General features: G+C 42.5%; 1 protein-coding gene across 26 annotated transcripts in view; it reads left to right on the top strand.

The window, feature by feature from the left end:
• The window catches only part of celf2 (cugbp, Elav-like family member 2), a 208795-nt gene that overhangs the window by 149003 nt on the left and 38814 nt on the right, over nt 1-20978 (top strand). For 19 of the 26 annotated variants that reach the window (XM_034863749.1, XM_034863747.1, XM_034863746.1 and 16 more), the window contains 2 exons: nt 6682-6730; nt 13987-14154. In XM_034863749.1, the coding sequence (XP_034719640.1) occupies nt 6682-6730; nt 13987-14154 (217 nt within the window). The remainder of the gene's footprint in view (nt 1-6681; nt 6731-13986; nt 14155-20978) is intronic. The other 7 variants (XM_034863750.1, XM_034863757.1, XM_034863756.1 and 4 more) reach the window with 1 other exon arrangement.

Genomic DNA, 20978 nt, shown 5'->3' with positions numbered 1-20978 from the left:
AGTTAACATTTAGGAAGTGTAGAGTTTCCTGGATTCAATGCACCAGGAGGGACTGTTTAACGGACAGCTGAGGGAGGAAGGGGGGGGGAGGGCAAGGGGGAAGGTTAGCACAAATACCGCCTGATTGCCGGACACGTTGCTGGGAGTCTCTTTACATGATGAGGACGTAAAGATGAAGCAGTTGAAAGGGAAAGACGGGGGGGTAGATAGGCACCTGGTCTCAGCCATGAAGGACAGGTGATTAAAGAGAGTGTCCCATAACTGGAAGGTCGTAAACATCCTTCCTGGCTGCCGCTGCACTCTGATCCCTCTGCTTTAACGTGGACCTTATGGTTCCATCTGGCCTTTTACTGAGATACATTTCCTCTGGTGATTGGATAAGCTAATCTTGCATAGCGACAATTTTGACTTGTCGTGCGCACAGACAAATTAAAGTCCAATTACTCAATAGTTTAAAGAGAGTGGAGACCAAACAATGAGCTAAATGGAGTGTGAACTTACCTCTGGTCTGTGTTGCTGAATGATTGGCGATGTTTTTTTATGTGGCTGTAAGATAAGAAGGCAACTGCTCCCCAGGTTTTAATTTAAAATAATTGATTTTGTGGATAGGATTTTTTTTTATTAGAACTATAGAGGAACCCTGTTTTCTTTAGACTTGGGGCTGTCTACAAACTACAACACCGTAAAGAGATTTAACAAAAATATGTTTGCAGTTAACGATTAAATAAGGGAGCGTCTCCAAACTTACCTCAATTATAACTTGTCTCCTGCTAGTTGGTCTACAGCACTTACTTTTAAAAAATAAGCATATGCCTGTTTTTGAAAATATTTTTGTGTCTGATTCCAGAGTTGTAGTTTGTAAACGATCCCTAAGCACTCTTCTTGCCGTCTCAACTCCGGAAATAAACAGAGGTGAATTAACATAACTTTTATGCATTTCTTTTACATCTACAGCAGTCAGATTTATTGTGTTCCTTTGGAAGGAATCAGTTCACATGGCGATGCACTTTTAATGACATTTTGAACATGTTTAGAGGCTAAAAACACGTAAACCTTGGCCTGTTTAAGCCTGTTGGGGGCTAACGCTAGCAGGAGGATAACAAGGTGCAGGCAGCACTGATTGGTTTAATTTTTCTTGCTACTGACAGCACTACAAGTTTAAAAAAAAACAGAGCTACATGATGAAATTGAGCGGAATTATCCTTTAACTAGGCCTTGTTGGAGACCAAAAACAGATTTAAAAGAACCATCTGACTTATTATCAGGATAGAAACAGTTGCTAAATGAGTGCTAATGTTCCTGTAGGATAAGTAGGCAATTAGCTTTTGGAATTTTCAGTCCATATTTTAAGCTAATTATGTCTCTATTGCTCTATAGTCAGAAATGAGCATTAACTATCTTTTACTTGTTCTCTATGACATGTTTTGGTGTGTTGCATGTTATGTGGTGGTCTACAAAGTTGTAAGGATGTCCTGCCTATTAGACTGCAAACCTAGTTTATCCACGGGTACCAATAAAACCTGAACCTGAAGATATTCACACGTACTATACATTAGTATATATTGATATATCAGTTGGTGAAAGCTCTGCATTGTGCTCGCCAATGGCTGAAGCCAATGGGATGTACTGTATGAGAGAAATAATGACATCGGTGTTTTTCGATGAGCAGGACGTGGGCTGGCAATGATGAAGACATTACGAAGCTCTAAGTCAGCAGCAAGAACTCCACTGCCATCCTCTAACAACTCCAGCAAAATGAGAACCCCCCCCCCCCCCCCCCCCCCCCCCCCCCCCAACAGCATATGTAAGATGAATGAAGTCATTAGGTAAAATTGAATTTCAACATGAAAAGGCAAACAATCACCGCTGACTGGTGACCATTTACTGTAGCTGCGGCTCAACAGACTATAATCCAGATATATTAAACAATGTTATAGCAGGCTAATAAATGTAACACGCCGCTTTGCAGTAATTGCAGAGCTGCGCAAAAATTGAGTTGTTATTCTTTCAACAGTGGGACAGCATGGGGGCTTAGCAACTCATTGTCAGCCGTGTGTGTGAGTGGTGACTTTCAGTTGGCACATTAATATGTAAATTGAATGTTAATCGATTTTCAAAGGTGTGCATTTATCAAGTATTTTACGGCGGGTGCCCAGCGTGACTCAGCCAATCAGAGCTGAACTCCGCCGTTTGTAATAAGGCAATTCAAGTGCTCCGAAAATGATTAAAAACAAACGGTGACACTTTACTTGGAGTGCACGGCGGACGCATTACGAGCAGATAACAAGCTCCGGAAAACTTCTGCCACGGAATAATCAAACATCAGGAAATTACTTTCAATTTAACTTTGCATCATTAACTGTCCAGCTGTCTTGATAGGTTTTTATTTGTTTGTTTTGAGTCTCCTATTTTGTAAATCATGTTCCGATGGATTATTATGCACTTGCTTTGAGTGACGACCACTTCAATCCACATTTGTGCTGTCTTCCAGTCGTTCCATGAAGTTGAAAATGAACTTTTTTTGCCACATTTTCTGCCGTTTTAGTCACGTTTTTTTAGCATTCATGGTTCAAAACACCTAAGTTATATTTCGTTATACCAGCAATTATGAATTATTTTGACTAAGATTAAAGACCAGAGGATGTTGAGTGGCTCACAGGAGGGTATCTGTTTAAAACCCTATAAAACACCCAAAATGCAACTTAAACCTGTGACATACTGTAAATCGATGCATCCTATTTTTGAGCAATTTGGTTGAAAGAAACCCATATTTCAAATTAAACCCGAGGATGCTGACAGGGCAGAGAGAGAGAAGAGAAGAATCAACGGGCACCTAGGATGTGGAAAGTAAACAGGAAGTAGATTTAAGCAGCCTCCTGACTAGACGGATACATCTGTAAAGGTAAATGCCAGCGCAGCATCCTGCCGGCTGCACACATGGCTCTACGTAGTGAAGTTTGTGGTTCTCTGTGCGTTTCATGAGCCTGCGCGCGGCGAGGACTTAGTAGTTTTGCCGGGCTCCCGCTGAGCGCATAATGAATGGCAGACTGCGGCTCTGGGCTCGCCAGGCAGGAGGAGACAGCACTGTGGAATTGTGGGATAGCGCAGAAGAGTCTTGTGTTGTGAGTCTTGGCGGGAGCTCTCCGAGATCAAACACGTCGACAGCGCCGCCACCCGCCGGGCATTCTGGGTAGACAGACCTGAGGAGGAGACGCCTGTAAAGCACAGAGTTTTTGGACCTGTGTGTGTGTGTGTGTGTGTGTGTGTGTGTGTGTGTGTGTGTGTGTGTGTGTGTGTGTGTGTGTGTGTGTGTGTGTGTGTGTGTGTGTGTGTGTGTGTGTGTGTGTGTGTGTGTGTGAGAAAGCTTTTTGCTGTGTTTTTCGAGAATGAATGATGGCAGAACGGGGAATGCTGTCATGGCTTTTGTTTTTTTTTGCCTTTTGAGGACAGACTTTGAAATGGATTAACGAGAACTGACTTGATGTGACTTCCAGGTTTGCTTTGACATGACTCTTTCTTCTTTTGATGTGACTTCAACACACACACACACACACACACACACACACACAAACACACACACACACACACACCTACCTCATCCATGTCCTTGCATCTGTTCTTGCTTTAGTGATACTCCACTGAGACTGCAGCCTGAAGGGATAGCCACTATTCCTGTCTGTCTATGACCCTCTTCCCTCCTTCTCTCTTTCTCTTTCCTAGTCCTTCTTTCAAAACCTTCATGCTTCTCAGACAATCTTTCTCTCACTATGTCCCTGTCACTGTTATTTCTATCTTTGTTTCTCTCCTTTTCCCTTTTTTAGTTTTCCTTGACCTAAGATTCTCTATATTCTGTCTTTCTCTCCCTCCTTGTGTTTGTTTGCAAATGCACACAGAAAAGTTGCATATAAAACTTGAACCTTCATATTTCATATTTAGTTTAGTTCTCACTCTGGTTCTTCTGTAGTGTAGTTCTGTAGTTCAGTTTCGTCTTTTCTTGAAAAAGCCCCCCCCCCCCCCCCCCAAGGTAATATCAGTATCCCGAGCGACTGTATATAACGATTCTGTCCGAAAACTTTGTTTATGAATAGGGAATAAAAATACTCGACACATTAAGATACAGAATCAACAAATAAACAGTGGTAAAGAAGAAAACACGCCATCAGAAACAGTAAAAATCAAAGAACAAGGTCAGATAATAAGAAAATACTAATAAAAATCCCCTTAAATACACAGTAAATGGTAGTCATGTAGTATATTAGTAGTGAGGCAGGCTGCATGTCTTTTTTCTTTCTGTTTTTCTTCCTCTCCCTTTCTTGTTTGCCTTCTTACTGTTGTTCAGTGTTTCAGTCTTAGTCTTGTGCAGACCTTTCTGCACAAATCACAAATCACACATCAGCCATCAGATAATTCACAGCGTTTTTGTTTCAGGGTGTATCATTACTGACTGGCTAGTTGCATACATGTAGCTGCAATGATGCAACGGCTGTTTGTCTCTTTGTTCTTTTTTGGGTTGTGTTGGAGGGAGTCAGTAATGGTCTGCAGGAACAGGTGTATTTCTGTCTTTCTTTGTTTCTTCCTCCACCACCATTTACTGCCCCCATCAGGCAGGTTTGTGAACTGATCACAGGCCGACTTTGTGTGTGTGTGTGTGTGTGTGTGTGTGTGTGTATGTGTGTGTGTGTGTGTGTGTGTGTGTGTGTGTGTGTGTGTGTGTGTGTGAGAGAGAGTGTGTGTGGAGGGGGGAGATGGGGAGTGAGGATGATAAGGAAGAGAGAGTTGGGATAAAGGTGTGTGATAGAATTGGAAGATCAAAGCCTTCTGTCACAGCGTGACTGAGCCCAGGGGCGTTATGGGTAAGACAGGGCACACACATACGTATGGAGACACACACACACACACACACACACACACACGCACGCACGCACTCACACTCTCTGCTGGTATTTGACTCTGAGTGTGATTGATACTGGGCTAGATTTGGAGAATCACTGTCATTCGTCTCTCCGCAGATCAAACAGCCACATAATCTCCCATAAAGGAAAGAGAGATGGAGGGAATAAAAAAGGGACAGAGGAGGAGAGATTGAAGGAGGGTGGGGGGAGAGAGAAGGAGGGAAAGAAGAGAGAGAGAGAGAGGTGACAAAGCCTTCTCATCTGTGAAGTGTTTTCTTGTTACCGTAAAAGAAGACCTGCCATCTTAAAAACACATCCATCATTCAGCTCCATTAAACTGCTTCTTGGGCACATCAGAGAGATATCCAGTATCTTAACAGACAAGTGCAAATGCAAGCATTTAGACCCCATTTACACTTGGTATAAGCATGCAATCTGTATCTCAGAATTTTATCTTTGAGTGAGGAAAAATGCAAATGAATTCAGTTTTTTTTTTAAATGCATGTCCAACACGTTGCAATCAGAATGCCTCCAGATCGCCCGGACCATCTTAAATTGGTCTGGATCACATATTCACTCCTCTGTTTTAAAGTTTATTTCATTTATATAGCACTTCAATGTGAACAAGTTTGCACCAAAGTGCTTCACAAAGACAATAACATACGCATACAAGCATAAAACACACATAAATACATAGATATAGGGGAAATACAACAATAAAAGTGTGTCTTAAGGTGCTTCTTAACCCACATGTTGTCCCTGGGTCACATTTGACCCATTTTCCGTTTTTTCATCACAAAAAATGGGCCTTCGAATAAATTTCTGAAAATGTCAACATTAGAAATATCAAACAACTTGTTTTCATGGTTGACGGGAAGACAACACAAGGGTTAAAAACGTCCACAGACTCAGCCTGTCGAATGGCTCATGGAAGGCTACTTTTATTTTAAAAACGTGAAATGGAAAGCAACGTATGACCAGTTAGACATTATGAGGAGATGATTGAGTCGCTTTTATTGACACTTACTCCAGAAGATTTCAGTTTAGGGAGAACCAGGATCAGATTACGGTGCAATCCTAACAATTTTACCATTTGCAGCCATTCAGGCGGCATAAGGTGTCGCTGTAATGAATGTGCCGTGAATGTCGTCTTTGCAACCACTGAATGGGAATGTGTGTGTACAGCAAGTGTGTGAGTGGCCTGACTGCCAGCATAACTTTGTATCTCTTTTGCAATATATTCATTCACTATTCATCACCAGCATGCATGTGTGTTAGTGGATAGTTCTTACTTAGCTCATATGCTAAGCTGGATTCAGAAATTACTGCTACTAGTTGTTCTTCTTGTTTTTTGATTAGTTGTGTTGGTTGTTATTCTATTGCTTCCCCGTCTTGGACTGCTAATTTTCCTTTTTGTTCTCATTTTTGGTCTTTTTGTTTTCAATCTTTCTCGCTCTTGCTCTTAGACTTTCAGTCTTGCTCTTGTTCTTTTCCCTTTTGTTGCTTGTCCCGTTCTGGTGTTTTGAACAAATTGTAGAAGAGCTTTACGTGCCCTGCAGCACCTCCGGTGCTGAGTCCCATTTGTGTCAAGCACAGAAAACCCAAAACTGGTGCAATTACATTTTACATCTGGCTAATTGAGATGCATACACCTATGAATGAAGGAATGGAGGTTTTAAAACCACACCCGCATTAAATCTGATTATGAGACACCTTCTGATTGTGTTCATGCCCATGTGTGTGTGTGCAGCATTTTGATATTTTTTGTCCTTCTCTTCTGTCTCTACAGATGCACCACCCTATTCAGATGAAACCTGCAGATAGTGAGAAATCTAACGGTGAGTAGCCACACACACACATACACACACACACACACACACAGAATGACATACGCATCAATATCACACACACATGCATCAATAGTCTTTCTGAATTTGCTTGGTAATAGCTATCTCGCCCGCGTGGTTGCTCACTGCTTGAGCGTCAGTCGGGACGAGCGATTGGGAAAAAAATGAGCGAGAGACATAGGTAGAAACAGAGAAAAGAGAGGGGGGAAATACTGATATATATATATATATATATATATATATATATATATATATATATATATATATATATATATATATATATATGTATATATATATGTATATATGTATATATTTATGTGATGAATTATTAAGGTGTTTCAGAAGGAGGTCAGTGGAAGTTGAATCGTTTTGGCCTCATGGTGAACCATCCTCTCTCCCCTGTGGCTGCTCGCTCATACAAACAACAAGCGCACACACACACATACACACGCACAATCACTTTTATGCATATATCGCACGCAAGCACTGTCACACACTCCGTCCTCAGATCACCCCACTTCCAACCTACATATTGCAGCTCAGTTTTGAATTCATTCCCTGTACTGAGCCTCCTCCTCCATTCCTTCTCACTCTGACAAGGAAGCTGTTGGATAGTAGATACCAGCGGCAGTCTCCGGGTGTCTTTAAAAACAACCCTGTCTCCTAAAAGATTAAGTTCCCATACAAGTAAACAGCACTCTCCATTACACTTCAAGGCAAAGTTATTTTCTCCCGTATTACGTTATTTTAACACGTCCTTTAACCAGCGGCAGGCGCACCGTGGCTGATGTTGTGAATTGAAACAATACTACTTGATTAGGTTTAGGAAAGATCAGGGTTTGGGGTAAAATGATGCTTTGTTTCTTAACTTAAAGGGGTACATTACCCATTTAAACCAGATCTGTGTCATCTTTATATTGGGGACTGGGCTTAGACGTCACAGCGCATTTCGCGCCATCCGGCGGATCTCAGTAGACCTCCGCTGCCCTGCTCTGCAGAGAGCTCCGTGCACTGGCGCCTTGGAGGGAAGCTAAACACTGTTCATGTAAACACACTGCCCACACAAAGATGACACAGAGCTAGATTGAAATCAACAACATATCTTCTGAAGTTATGTACATAAGTTAAATATGTTAAGCACATTGAATAAATGATTTAAGTTAGATACATAACATAAATTACCTCATGTACATGAGTTAAAATACAGTCACTGTTGTCGTAAGTCCTGTGTATGTAGATGACCCCCTGAAGAAAGGGGGGTTTGTGTTGCTACGCAGGGGTTGCTACCTAGTTCTTTTGTTAATATACTAGGATTTTGATACGAAATTTCCATTCAAATAATGGCTTTTTTACATTTTTTGCAAGAATGTTTGAGTTCCCCTTTCAAAGATCACCTTCATGATTTATTTGAACTTCTGAGCACTCCAGACTAGACTCTTCAGACCTTTTTCTTTTTTCTCCTGTTTGTTTGACACATCCATCCCCGACCTCCTCCCTAATGTGTCTGATAAGAAAGTTGTTTTTATAGATTAAAACAAACCTAATCCAGAACTAAATACATTCCCTCCAAAAACATAATTGAGAAAGCAGATTAGTCGATGGGAACGTAATTTTTAGGAGACAGGGTTGCTAAAGAAGAAGGCATTATTCTGTATTTTCTCTTCATCACGTATTTCTCTTTATCAAAAAATATCATGAAAAGATGGTTCCATCAATGTGTTTGTTAGTCCAACTATAAATACTTGATGCCTTTGCTACCCTGTCTGAGGCTCTCAGCTCCAATCCCAATGATCCCCATGAGGATGTAAATCTTCAAAACCGGCTCACAAACGCTGCATATAGTCTCATTGTTTCCCTGTTATTAGCAAACGTTACACAAGCATCGTTCTCCTCTGGAAAGTAAAATGAAATGTGCGAGCAGGGCATAATTTCAGGAGGTATTTTGATTTTGTGTGATTGCTTCAAAGTGGGTATGACCTTTCAATCACGGAGTCTCTGGAGAACCACAGGGTACCGATGCTGATGCCACCCATCCACCCACACCTCTCTCCCCTGCATTGTTCAATCACAAGAGCTTCTTCGGGAAAAAATAAACAAGGTTTTTAAACCTTCGACCCTTGAATCTACGGCTGCCCACGGTACTACGACCCACGGGATGAAGAAGTGTAGTTTTATAAGATTGTAGGATTCATGTTTGATTGGATAGAATTCACATATTGTCCCTCAAGTGCAGAAATGAGTCAGCTGGAGGAAATATTTTAATAAATTCCCAGAAAGTGGTTCTACGCATATATAAAGGAAATAAGTCAAGACGAGGACACAGAAGGAAGGTGTGTTTCTTTTTAGAGTGTCTTTAAAGTCCCTTGAACAGAGCGCCCGGATTGCTCAGTAGGTAGAGCGGGCGCTCACATATAGAGGTTTGCTCCTCGAAGCAGCGGGTCAGGGTTCGACTCTGACCTGCGACCCTTTGCAGCCTGTCATCCCCCCCCCCCCCCCCCCCCCTCTCTAACTGTCCTGTCAAATAAAGGTCCTAAAAATGCCTCCAAAACTAATCTTAAGAAAAGAGAGACACTTAAGGACAGTCTGACTGTTGTTGTTCCTCTATTATTCCAATAGATTTTTTAATTGGCTGCATTTTGACGCAGCGACAACACTTTGTCAGGTCCGTCATGTTCCGTGATATTTAGTCGAGGTACACTACCGGTCAAAAGTTTGGGGTCACTCACAAATTTCCATTGGACTCCATTATAGACAGAATCCCAGCTGAGATCCGTTGCCTTGTTTTTTTTAACCAGGGCAGCAGTTCCCAGATTACATTATGTGCTCACATAATTGCAAAAGGGTTGTTTAATGTTTTCTTAGTTAGTTTTTTTTTAAAATGATATCAGATTAGTAAACAAAATGTGCCTTTGGAACATTGGATGAATGGTTGCTGATAATGGGAAATGTAGATATTGCATTAAAGATCAGCCACCCACCCAGATCAGCTGGTATCCTGTCTATAATGGAGTGAAAGGGAAATTTGTAAGTGACCCCAAACTTTTGACCGGTAGTGTACATGTGGAAACTAAAAGACAATGTCATTAAAGATGTAGTTTAGTGAGAGAGGCAAGCAAACGTTGTGGACATGGTGTGTTAAAACCAAATCGGATTTTATATCTTTAAGGTTCTGATCGATTACTTACATATGAGGCTTGATTCACCCAAATTGTAAAATAAAACAAAAAATTAAAAAAATGAAATAAGGTTATTTTCCTCTAGCCTCGGCAGGGTTTATGTTCGTATTTTCGGTCGTATGTGCTGTTGCGGCGTGGCGGGTTTATTAAAATGACGGCCGGGTCAAGGTTTGGGTGATTGCAGTTTTTTTTAACGTCTTTCAGCAGGTGGCATGCCGTCGATACTGAAAACCAAATCAAACTAAATGTTCAGGGTCCCCTTGTCCTCTTTGGCCCGCCTGGTTATTCATTCATTGGAAAGATATTTGAAGATGTTTGCTGCTGAGCGTTCTGCAGCCTCTCAGATGTAATTGAGATAGATTGAATTTAGTTTGCGAGGCCCAAAATAACCAGTAATGAAAGTAATGTAATGAAATACATTTGAAAAGCACAACAACATGTCTCAACGAAGCCAACTTCCTGCTTAGAATCGGGAGACCTCACAACTGACCTTTTCTTTTTATTTCAATTTTTCTTTTTATCTCTGATGGAAAAATATGTCTTGCTGTCAGTGACGTCTGTGGATTATTCCGGGTGCCGGAGCTCAAGAAATCCCAACAGCAGATATAAAAAATAAAAAAAATATGTTGGCAAACTGAAATTATTTGCATGGCTAAGTGAGAAAATATGTGTTTTTGCAATTTGGGGGAATTGACCCTGAAAGTGGCGTAATTGAGCAGAATATCAAAATGGATAAAACCATAATTGGATGAAGTGACCGTTAAAATCCAGTCGCAGGTAGTTTTAAAAAAAGGATTTACTTTATTTTTTACTTAAGTTGTTTTTGGACATCTACAGGAACCCTGTGTGTGTACATAATAATAATAATAATAATAATAATAATAATAATAATAACAAATTTTAACTTTACATCACAGAGGAGACTTAACAGCTGACACACAGACAATGGAGTAGCATCATTAGCCCCCTGCTACGTCATTATGATATATATGCTTCATCATTATGATATATATGCTACATCAATATTATATATGCTATATCACTCTCCACTGCGAGGGGGGGGGGGGGGGACGACAGTATTCAGCAAGGCAGGGGGGACATCCTGATAAAAAGCCATCACCCACTCAGCTGAAATATGGCAAAATGCGACTTTTATGAGATATAACCGTCAGGGCAACAATGGCGGAACATAAGAAAGAAGCTGTTAATAACAGCCAAAGTGTTAAAATATGGAGCTGGCTATACAGCTAATGGTAACGACCTTTCATAAACCCGTGTGAGGGTCGCAATACTGTAATGGTGAGTATGTTTTACAAACACAATATTTTGTATGTTGTCTAAAAAGACGATATTCTGACTGATATCTAATGAAAGTGAATATTCCTCTAATATTCCCAATAACATGCAGCCATGCAAAGTAGTAGTTTTTCAGAGATAGCAGAAAACGTGAATAATACCGGCACAACCCACATGTCTTAATTGGAAAATGCTATATTCGGGAAAAGGGCCTGATTCGATATATCCAACCGGAATATGCTGTGACCTGTATCACATTTGGAATATTGTCATGTGTGGAATATTGGTGTGCATGTAAACCCAGTCCGTGATGAATGGCTGCTCAGAGGTTTAAGAGTTTAGTCATTGGAGGAGACGGAAGAAAAGACGTTTACAACGTTACAACAGCGATAACAGTGTCGCTAAATCCTGTGCAGAGGTTTTCCTTTTTTTTTTCACACTAAACTTTCAGGATCCTGTTTCTTTTTGTGTAGTCTCCTAATGAATTGGAACACTGAAAGTCAGCATGAAGCCAATTCTGCTCCCAATTTATCCCGGAACGCAAAAGCCGACTCCAGATCCTCCCCGAGCCGGCTTTAGGAGTCTTATCACCCGCCTGCCTGCCTGCCTGCGCGCCGCGTCCGAGAAACAGAAACATTCAATTGTAACGATATCTCCTCTCTTTCTTTTCCTATCGACACAGAGTAAATTAATTACATTGCTGTTAGACTTGTGGTAATCTTCCTCTGGAGTGATGCACACACACACACACACACACACACACACACTGTGTACAAAGGAGTTAAAGCTTTTCGAAACATCACTTATCTTGGCAGCGTATCCCGACGGTTTTTTTAAACACACAAACAATTCAAACAGCAAAATAAACAAGTGCGCTATTGATTTCCCAGAGTGCAACAGACCGCTTATCTCTTTCGCCTCGCGGTAAGAGCTGACAGTTTCCTCATTAAAAATGAATTGGATTAGCATTACATTGAATGTGGCGGGAACATGTAAACACACCCGCGCATACACACACACACACACACACACACACACACACACACACACACATACACACAATGAGGATTTAGCTCTCAGCCTAATTCACACTTAACCTCGCTCACGTACACTAAAGTAAAAAGTTTCTCACCGTTACCTGCAGCCGGCTCACATTCCTCAAGATTGCACCGGGGGAACGAGGGATTGTGTCAGCGGAGGAGAGAGACTGTCCCCCATGGGGGAGGGTAGAGGGGGCGAGGAGAGGGGGAGGAGGGAAAAAGAGGGTGAGAGAGAACAAGATGGAAAGTCTCAGTGAGCGGTCGGTGTTGAAGTGATAATGAGACATTGATCAGAGCCTCGCAGATGGCATGATGAAATACATGAAGTCTCTGTCTGTCTGTCTGTCTGTCTGTCTGTCTGTCTGTCTGTCTGTCTGTCTCCGTCTGTCTGTCTGTCTGTCTGCCTGTCTGTCTGTCTGTCTCCGTCTGTCTGTCTGCCTGTCTGTCTGTCTGTCTGCCTGTCTGCCTGTCTGTCTGTCTCCGTCTGTCCGTCTGTCTGTCTGTCTGTCTGTCTGCCTGTCTGTCTGTCTCCGTCTGTCCGTCTGTCTGTCTGTCTGTCTGTCTGCCTGTCTGTCTGTCTCCGTCTGTCCGTCTGTCTGTCTGCCTGTCTGCCTGTCTGTCTGTCTGTCTGTCTGTCTGTCTGTCTGTCTGTCTGTCTCTCTCCCACTGTCTTTTCTCCCTAATTTCCTGTCTTTCTCTGACTCTTCTCTTTTGATTGGTGGTTTATTCTGTCTCATTCCATTTTCCACATTTCTGGAGTTTTTTTGTTTTCATCTTTGTCTTTTTTTTCTTCTCCTTTTTTTTCCTCCGTTTAAACTTTTCTTTTTCTTCCCCTTTGTTCTTATCAGGCTTTCTTTTTCCTTCTCTATCTTTCGGTTTATTCTCCTATCGTTATTGGACATGTTCAGAGGTGTCAAAAGTATTCAATACTCAGATAGAAGTATAGATACCAGGGTTGAACAAAGATCTGAAGAAGAAGAAGCTTTTTACTCAAGTAATAGTGTAAAAGTACTGGTTTCAAAAGGTACTGTCAGGGCCCTCATTCTCTGCTTCTGACTGGCTAGTAGTCCTTACCTAGGTACTGTCAGAGCACGCCCTCGTTCTCTGCTTCTGACTGGCTAGTAGTCCTTACCTAGGTACTGTCAGAGCACGCCCTCATTCTCTGCTTCTGACTGGCTAGTAGTCCTTACCTAGTTATTGCACATGTGTGACTCCAAACACAGATGGAACAGAAGTGTGATGCCTCACTCTGTAGCTAAAACAGAGAGCTCAACACACAGGGTGAAAAGAGGAGCTGCAGCAATGTGCAGTAGGCCTACAACAAATATATGGTGTTTTTTGAAAATTAAAACAAATAAACCTAATTTGGTACAACCTCTACATACAACTCTGAACCTGAAAATGGGCATAATAGGAGCACTTAAGGAACTTAAGTGGAGTATTTTTGTACTCTCCTCACCTCTGACTAAAACCAAACTGTTAAAACAACTTGTGATTTGATCTTCTCATCTAACCCTGAGAAAAGCGCATGAATACACTTCCCGTTGTCTAACCATTCCTTTAAAAAATAAACAAGTGAATTATTGCACAATTCAAAGAAAAGGTTGCACCAAAGAAATACTAAAAAGAATATTCAAATATTCAGCAACAGGTCTGTGTATTAAAGCTGTGTGTGAAGATGTCCCCTTCATTCACGCCGATTCTCTTCCCTTTCTTCTTCTTTTTGTCTCTGCAGCGGTGGAAGACAGGAAGTTGTTCATCGGCATGGTGTCGAAGAAGTGCAACGAGAACGACATCCGGGTTATGTTCTCTGCGTTTGGCCAGATCGAGGAGTGCCGGATCCTCAGGGGGCCTGACGGACTGAGCAGAGGTGTGTGTCGCTCCGACTCACTTCCATCCACACGTAATGCTCCTCATGTGAATATTATTACCAGAACGGCCTCTAACAGATGTCGCTGTTCATTGTGTTGACTTGTGATGTGACTCAAAAACTCAATGTCCTGTAGGAAGTCTTTACTCATTATCCTTGTGGAAAGAGTTGGCTGGTTGAAGTGGGTTTTGGAACTTGAATACTAAAAGGACGGGCAAATTATTTTTAGCGTTTACGTATGTATCGAAAAACCTAGGACATTTTTTGTGATTTACCATTTTTATGTTCTTATCAGCAAACAAAACCTTGAATTAGCAACATGAACGTCACCCCTTCATCATCCCCACCCTCCTAGTCTGTTTTGACAACGTTCCCCTTCCGGGATTGTTCCGGTGTCGCTCTTTTCAGTCGGATGTCCGTTACCTTCCGCTTTCTTAGTGTTGGCGTTCTAAACTCCGGTGGATTTATGAGGTTAACAGCTCCTCAGATCTCTGCAAGGGTAAATCGTGCGTTTTTCTACCATCCCAGAATGCTGTGCAGACTAGCTAGACCTCCCACTGCAGATGATCTGGCAATACGAGACCCTAACCGACTTTCATGGGGGAGCGGGATTTGATTTTTCCCTATCCAACATTGTACCATTTGAAGTCAACACTGCCATGCCTCATTCTGGTTTTGCCAGGGTTGTGATTGCATTACCGCAAACCCCATTTGTTCAAACACAGGCATGTAACAGTTTAATTTTTATAGAAAATAATTGCAGTTTGCATATATACTGCATACAGAGGCTTTTGAACTTTTGAATGTACACGTGTTCCACCAAAACTAGTTCATTCGCAAGGCTATATTTGCAGCGGCGCCGTGGCTCTGTCCGACGCTTAGTGCCGCCTAAGACCATTGTGATCGGTGTAAAGAAATGCCAATGAACCAGAGCCCGTTTTTCTCCCATCCCAGAATGCTATGTGGACTAGTTACCTGTAGCATGCCAGGACCAAAATCTGAAGAGTGATGTATGAACTAAACCAACCAAATAGCCTTGTGCTGCATCACATATTAAGGTTGGCATGTTTCCTTAGTGAGTCAGAAGTCTTATTTTGACCCGGACAGTGAAATGTAGCTTTTATAGTTCATTGTGTGTCTATTCTATTCTATCTAATTCATTGTATCAGTTCCTGCTTTCAACCAGTTGCTTTTTAGAAAATGTGGCATAGGTTTTGAGAGAGTCACGTTAGGAAGGAAACACAAATGAACCACGGCGACATCCTGTGGCTTTTGTGGACACTGTAAATACATGCTTCTCCTTTTTTTGCTCTATATATTTGTCCCTCTCTCTCTCTTTCTCCTCTCTCAGCTTGAGCCCCAGATCACCTCACACCCCTCCTCTGACCTCCTAACCCCGATCCATATCCTTTACCTTCCCCACCCTTCCAGATTAGCCTCATAGTAAGCCAGTCCTGAGCTTTTTGATACTACCCCAGACAGTCCAAATTAGGAGACATGTTGCATCTTGTTGGGTTGGTTATATTTAACATTGCAGAATTACATTTTACAAAGCAAAGTTATACCAGTAATGTTCCTCTCCTTTCCTAAATTGATCGGGGAAACAACAATGTAGGATTAATTTTTCGATGAATCATGTCATTCTTCAGGTCAAAGACAAAGTCAGTAAGCAACTCAACATACAAATAAAAGGTTTTGAAGAAAAGACAAAGGAGTTGTAGGGTATAAAAACATGGATGCACAAATATAGACAAAAATAGAATGATCACATCAGGGGGATGCTAAAGACAGCACTAGGGCTGCAGGTGATTTGAAAATCTGCTATACTGGGTTTATACCTGGGTTATGGTAGATTACTAATCACTACTTTTTATACCTTACTTTGAGGAACGCTTTTTTTTTAAATGAACAAAATATGCCAAAGTCTTAAATGTTAAATGCAGCCATACCAGAACATAGCTTAAATAAAGTCTCAAATTGGCAGCACGTTTGATTTTAATAAGAAAGTGTCTGATCAAAGAATGAATAACAAAGAATATGAATCTGATCAGACGGTGCCGGTACAAATACAAATCAATCTATTCTTAAATTAGGGTGAGGCATCGTTTGGATTATGGCAAACAATCTCTCACAACAAGAGTGAATTTTATGTCACCAGATGTGGAAATTATTTCAGAATGCTTCACTTGATTTGGAGACGGGTATGAGTCCACCTGTTAAATGTATGCCTTGTTTGCTTCATCTCACTGGGGCACGCTGAGGAGACATTACATGCTAATAATAAAATAAAAATAAAAATAAAATAAAAGCCTGGAGCCCGAGCCTGGTGCAAAAACTAGACACAAGCCTATTAACAAGCCGTCAAACCAGTCCGATTTGTCTCCAACAAACTAGGGTACAGGGTTTAAAATAACCACTCTAGAAATGGCCACCCTTTCAGTGGATCATAAGGTCGACACATGACCAGATCTCACAAGTGATTCCACCTGCACCCCTGCGGTCTCATCCATCAAACCAGCCTCAGCTATTGCACGTCTATAAATAGCTCTCGTAGTAACACAGGGATCCCTTCCATCATTAACCATTCCGCCCCACAAACCCTTCATTTTTTACTTGAATCCCAACACTCCTTACCTCTCCCTCCCCTCTCCCCTTTGTGGTTTCTATGTGCTGAGGAGATGGAGGGGCTTTAGAAAACTCTCCGACCTCATATTCCTCCTCTTCCTCTTGTCACACCAGCTGTCACTGTCATCGTCACGAAGGTTTCCATGTGGATCTGTCGGTCACGTATATATTTTTTTTCTGTGGTTGTCAGGTGTTATGGATGTTTTACCGTTGACTTTGTTTTCTCAAGTGTCTTCTCTTTCTTTCTCCTCAAGGTTGTCTCTATGTAGAACCTGCCTCTGCCTCAAACTATGTAAACTGCTCAAACTCCCATGTTCCTTTGCGTCTTAGAAACAGCGACCCCCCCTCCCCCCTCCCTGTCTCTAACTATTCACCCTCGCTGTCCTAGAATTCTCTCTTGCATCAATTTGTCCTCTTTTTTCCCCCAGACATCCCACATCGGCCTCCTTCCTTTCCCTTCCCCGTTTTCCTCTTCCATCCCTTTTCAGCTCCTCTCTTTTGTCCTCATGAATATTTCAGATGCGAAGGCCAGATCCTTGTTTCTGTAGAAATGAATTAAACCACTTACCGGCTGGCACAAGTCAAAGAGGAAATACTGGTAGCCCAGCATCGGATTAGCTAGTAAATAGACAACCCTAACCGGGTTTAAGAAATAAATATGTCTTTAATGATTTCGATGTGTCTGCAAGTCCCAGAGGCCCTCAGTCCCACCTAGCTGCGCCGCTGAGCTGTTAAAGCGCTGTATCAATCAGAAACGAGCTCCACCATCCCACTATTAATAAAATATGGATCACACCACCAGTGGCTGGCTGGGCCTTGGGAGCTACCCTACTTTCATTAAAGGACTGTTTGGTTCTCCGCTGACGACAGATGCGGCCCGTGAGGTATTTTTAGCGCTCAAGCCGCGTCCCATCTCTCTGCCGTGAAAAATAAGACACGCACCAACCAACCAGCAAGCAAGCATGGCTTTTAAAGGTTCCGCTTTTTTTTTTCCATTAACGGCTTCGACATAAATGAATCAGGCGCTCAGGAATTCGTTAATTTGAAACTTCAACAGGATCAAGCTGCAGAAACCGGCGCTAAGGATAGAGTAAAAGTATTCTGTCTCCCAATGCAAGTGGAGTTCCATGAGATGACAAACAATGACGTTGTTGCTGACCCTCTTTTATAAATAGAGTTCAGACCTCTGGGGGAGGTCCATTTGGAGGGCTAACCCAAAATGGAAGCCCCCTCCAGACCTGATGCAGTTCTGGGGCAGCGTTTCTCTGCAGAAGATGGGGCAACCTGCTTGAAAATAAGCAGTTAAATGACAGATTGTGGCCCGTCTAAAATAGACAGTCCCCTGAATCAGTTGAAAATAATGACCCCCTTTTCGAATGTCCTATCTAACACCAGCTAGCACTGCAGTGGCACTGTAAAGGACACATCCCAATGTTTACGAGGTCAGTCCCACAACATCTGATAACCTTCAGTCTCTTTTTATTACCTTCGCACCCCTCTTTGATGTTAAGTCAACGAGGCACTTTTCTATGAAAGGCGTATAAACTGTATCTTCCATTTGGCAAGGGCATAAAACATTTAAAAAGTGACAAATGTGAGATCAAAAGCAGGTCCATACTGCTGAGAGGAAAATAATGATGCAACAGTCGGGTTGACAGCCTCTTTGGTTTAAGTTGATGTTTAACTGGGCCACTTCTGTGGAGTTTCCTTTTAAGCGACCAAACCATATCTCTACGTATAGTATAAATCACCATAAAAGGATTCAAAAGGTGTTCATGGTTAAATGAAACATTGACATTGCAACATTGATTCTTACACTATTTACATTTTAAACATATTAAACATTATGGGAACCACAGTTGCCGTTGTTCAAGTCTGGTTTGGAAGTCTGACGCTTTGGTTTGGTTACATCCAATCGGCAACCTCCGGGTCTGAATGGGGACGTCAATGGGAAACATAGGTAACGTACTTAACTTACACTAAAAACATAACTTCAAGAGCTATTTAGCTGATTTAAATCCAGCTCTGTGTCACGGCAGTGTGGGCGGTGTGTTGAGATGAACAGTGTTTGGCTTCCCTTCCGTAGCGCCAGTGCACGGATCTCCCTGCGGAACAGTGCAGCGGGGGGTCGCCCGGGATTCACCTGATGACGAAAAATAGGTCACAGAGGTCTGCGAGGTTCGGCGAATCTCGACAGACCGCCGCTCTTCCGTGCCCTGACGCCACAGAGGGAAGCCAAACACTCTTCATCTAAACACAGTGCCCACACGAAGTTGACACAGAACTGGGTCAGAATTTTAAAATGATCCATTTAAACATAGACCCGGACTTAGACAGCCTTATTTCCTCGGGCAAGACACTCCAGAGCCTCTTGACCCTCTTTGCAAAAGCTCTGTCCCCCTTAGATCTCAGAGTTTGCAACGATTCATAAGGGATTAAAGTGTGTTTAATATATTCTGGAGGCAGGTCATTAGGAGCCTTAGAAGTAATCAACATAGTCTTAAAATAAAAAATATAAAGAGGATAAAACAGGAGAGTCACATGATTGGCTGGACAGAGATGTCAAATAGTGGTTTTATATGGTTCCAACTTTGCTATTTTACCACTTTATGCTCGTTGGAGTTACATGAAGAAGAATGGCAAACAAGAACATAGTCCAACGTGGCGATACGGACGCCATTGCAGAGACATTGCTGGAGAAACAGAGAAGCTACCTCGAGCCATGCTTTTCTCAGATTCAACACATTGCGATCGACAATGACAACAAGCTAACTGCCATCCGTGCTCAGCTAATGTCTCTGACTGCAAGCCTTGGCTCTATCAGATCGGATGTGAACAACATAAAAACCACCGTGAAAAGCAAAGCAATTATTCTTGACGTTCATGGCCACGCTCTACAAGAGACGGAGGTGAAGCTAGCAGACATGGAGGGCAGAGGCCTGAGATGCAATATCCGCATCGTCTGGCTGAAGGAGGGGCTAGAAGGTGTCAATGCTATCCAGTATCTCGCACACTCGCTGCCTAAGTAGGCATCTAGCAGATGTTAAGAGAGAGATCATGAGAATCCACCAAATGTAAACTGATAATCCAAAAAAGAACACCACTACTAATCGCATGTGGATTTTTATTGTCCTCCACTACACAACCAGGCAGGCGATCCTTCAAGCTGCATGGAGATCTCGGCTCGTTATTCTGGGTCGGGTCTCCCCCGGTCAAGCGGCGGCAAGCCTTCTATTAAACCCTGGATTCAGTACGAGTCGAGGGTCTTGTTTTTTTCCTACTTTATCCGGCAACGCTGAAGATCAGAAACGGAGCCCGGTGCAGAGCCTTCACCTCCGCCGGGGAGGACTATATGTGAACCGGGCTGCGCCCCGTCCTCCTCTTCCTGCTGCTGCGGCGGAGAGAGACAACGCTTCTGATTCTGTCCCGGATGGCGCCGTGGAGGAGGATCAGGACTGAAACAACTGTCTAATGAACTGAATATAAAAATTAAAATTTGATCACAAAAGAAGAGGCTAAAGCAGGTGCGACACCTGTCTTGGATCTGGCACATTAAACCTAGTTTGATGCACACAGTGAGGTTATCAGAACAACTTGCAACAAACGCAATAAAAAGGCAGGATTATTATTATTACTATTATTATTATTGTAGCCATGTATGGCCTCTACAAGGACATACCTCTGTTGTCAGGGAAAAGCCTCTGAAGGAAATCTGTGTGGCGGATGTAAGCAGTAGAAAGACTGACCATCCGTCACTCCCTCAGCCTCGTTCTATCACAGCAACAGCCGGCTTTTGAGGTGGAAGAGGACAATGATCGCATCTATTTCCTCCACACATCTGTCCTCTCTCTCTCTCTCTCTCTGTTGCATTATCCATCCTCTCCTCTCTTTTCTCTCTCTACCCTTTCATCCCATCCACACGGCCAGGGAAAGTCTATCTGATGACCCAGGCTATTAGTTTTTTCCTCTATTGCCAAACCAGGAGTCAGCCAGCCGAACTTGAAGTGTGTGTGTGTGTTTGTGTGTGCGTGTGTGTGTGTGTGTGTGTGTGTGTGTGTGTCTGTGTGTGTGTGTTTACGTTCGCTTGTGCGTGTGCGTAAGTGTCTGTGTTATCAGTTGCCTGGCTGCGCTAACATGGCTTTGTGAGTTTGTTAGCATATTATTAGTCCGGGGGGTTGTTGAAGCCCTCCTCACATTATCTCCCCTAATCACCCCCGATCCAGCCAGACAAA

The sequence above is a fragment of the Etheostoma cragini genome, chromosome 23 (assembly GCF_013103735.1).
Source record: "Etheostoma cragini isolate CJK2018 chromosome 23, CSU_Ecrag_1.0, whole genome shotgun sequence".
NCBI lineage: Eukaryota > Metazoa > Chordata > Actinopteri > Perciformes > Percidae > Etheostoma > Etheostoma cragini.
This window is presented reverse-complemented; position numbering and strand designations above follow the sequence as displayed.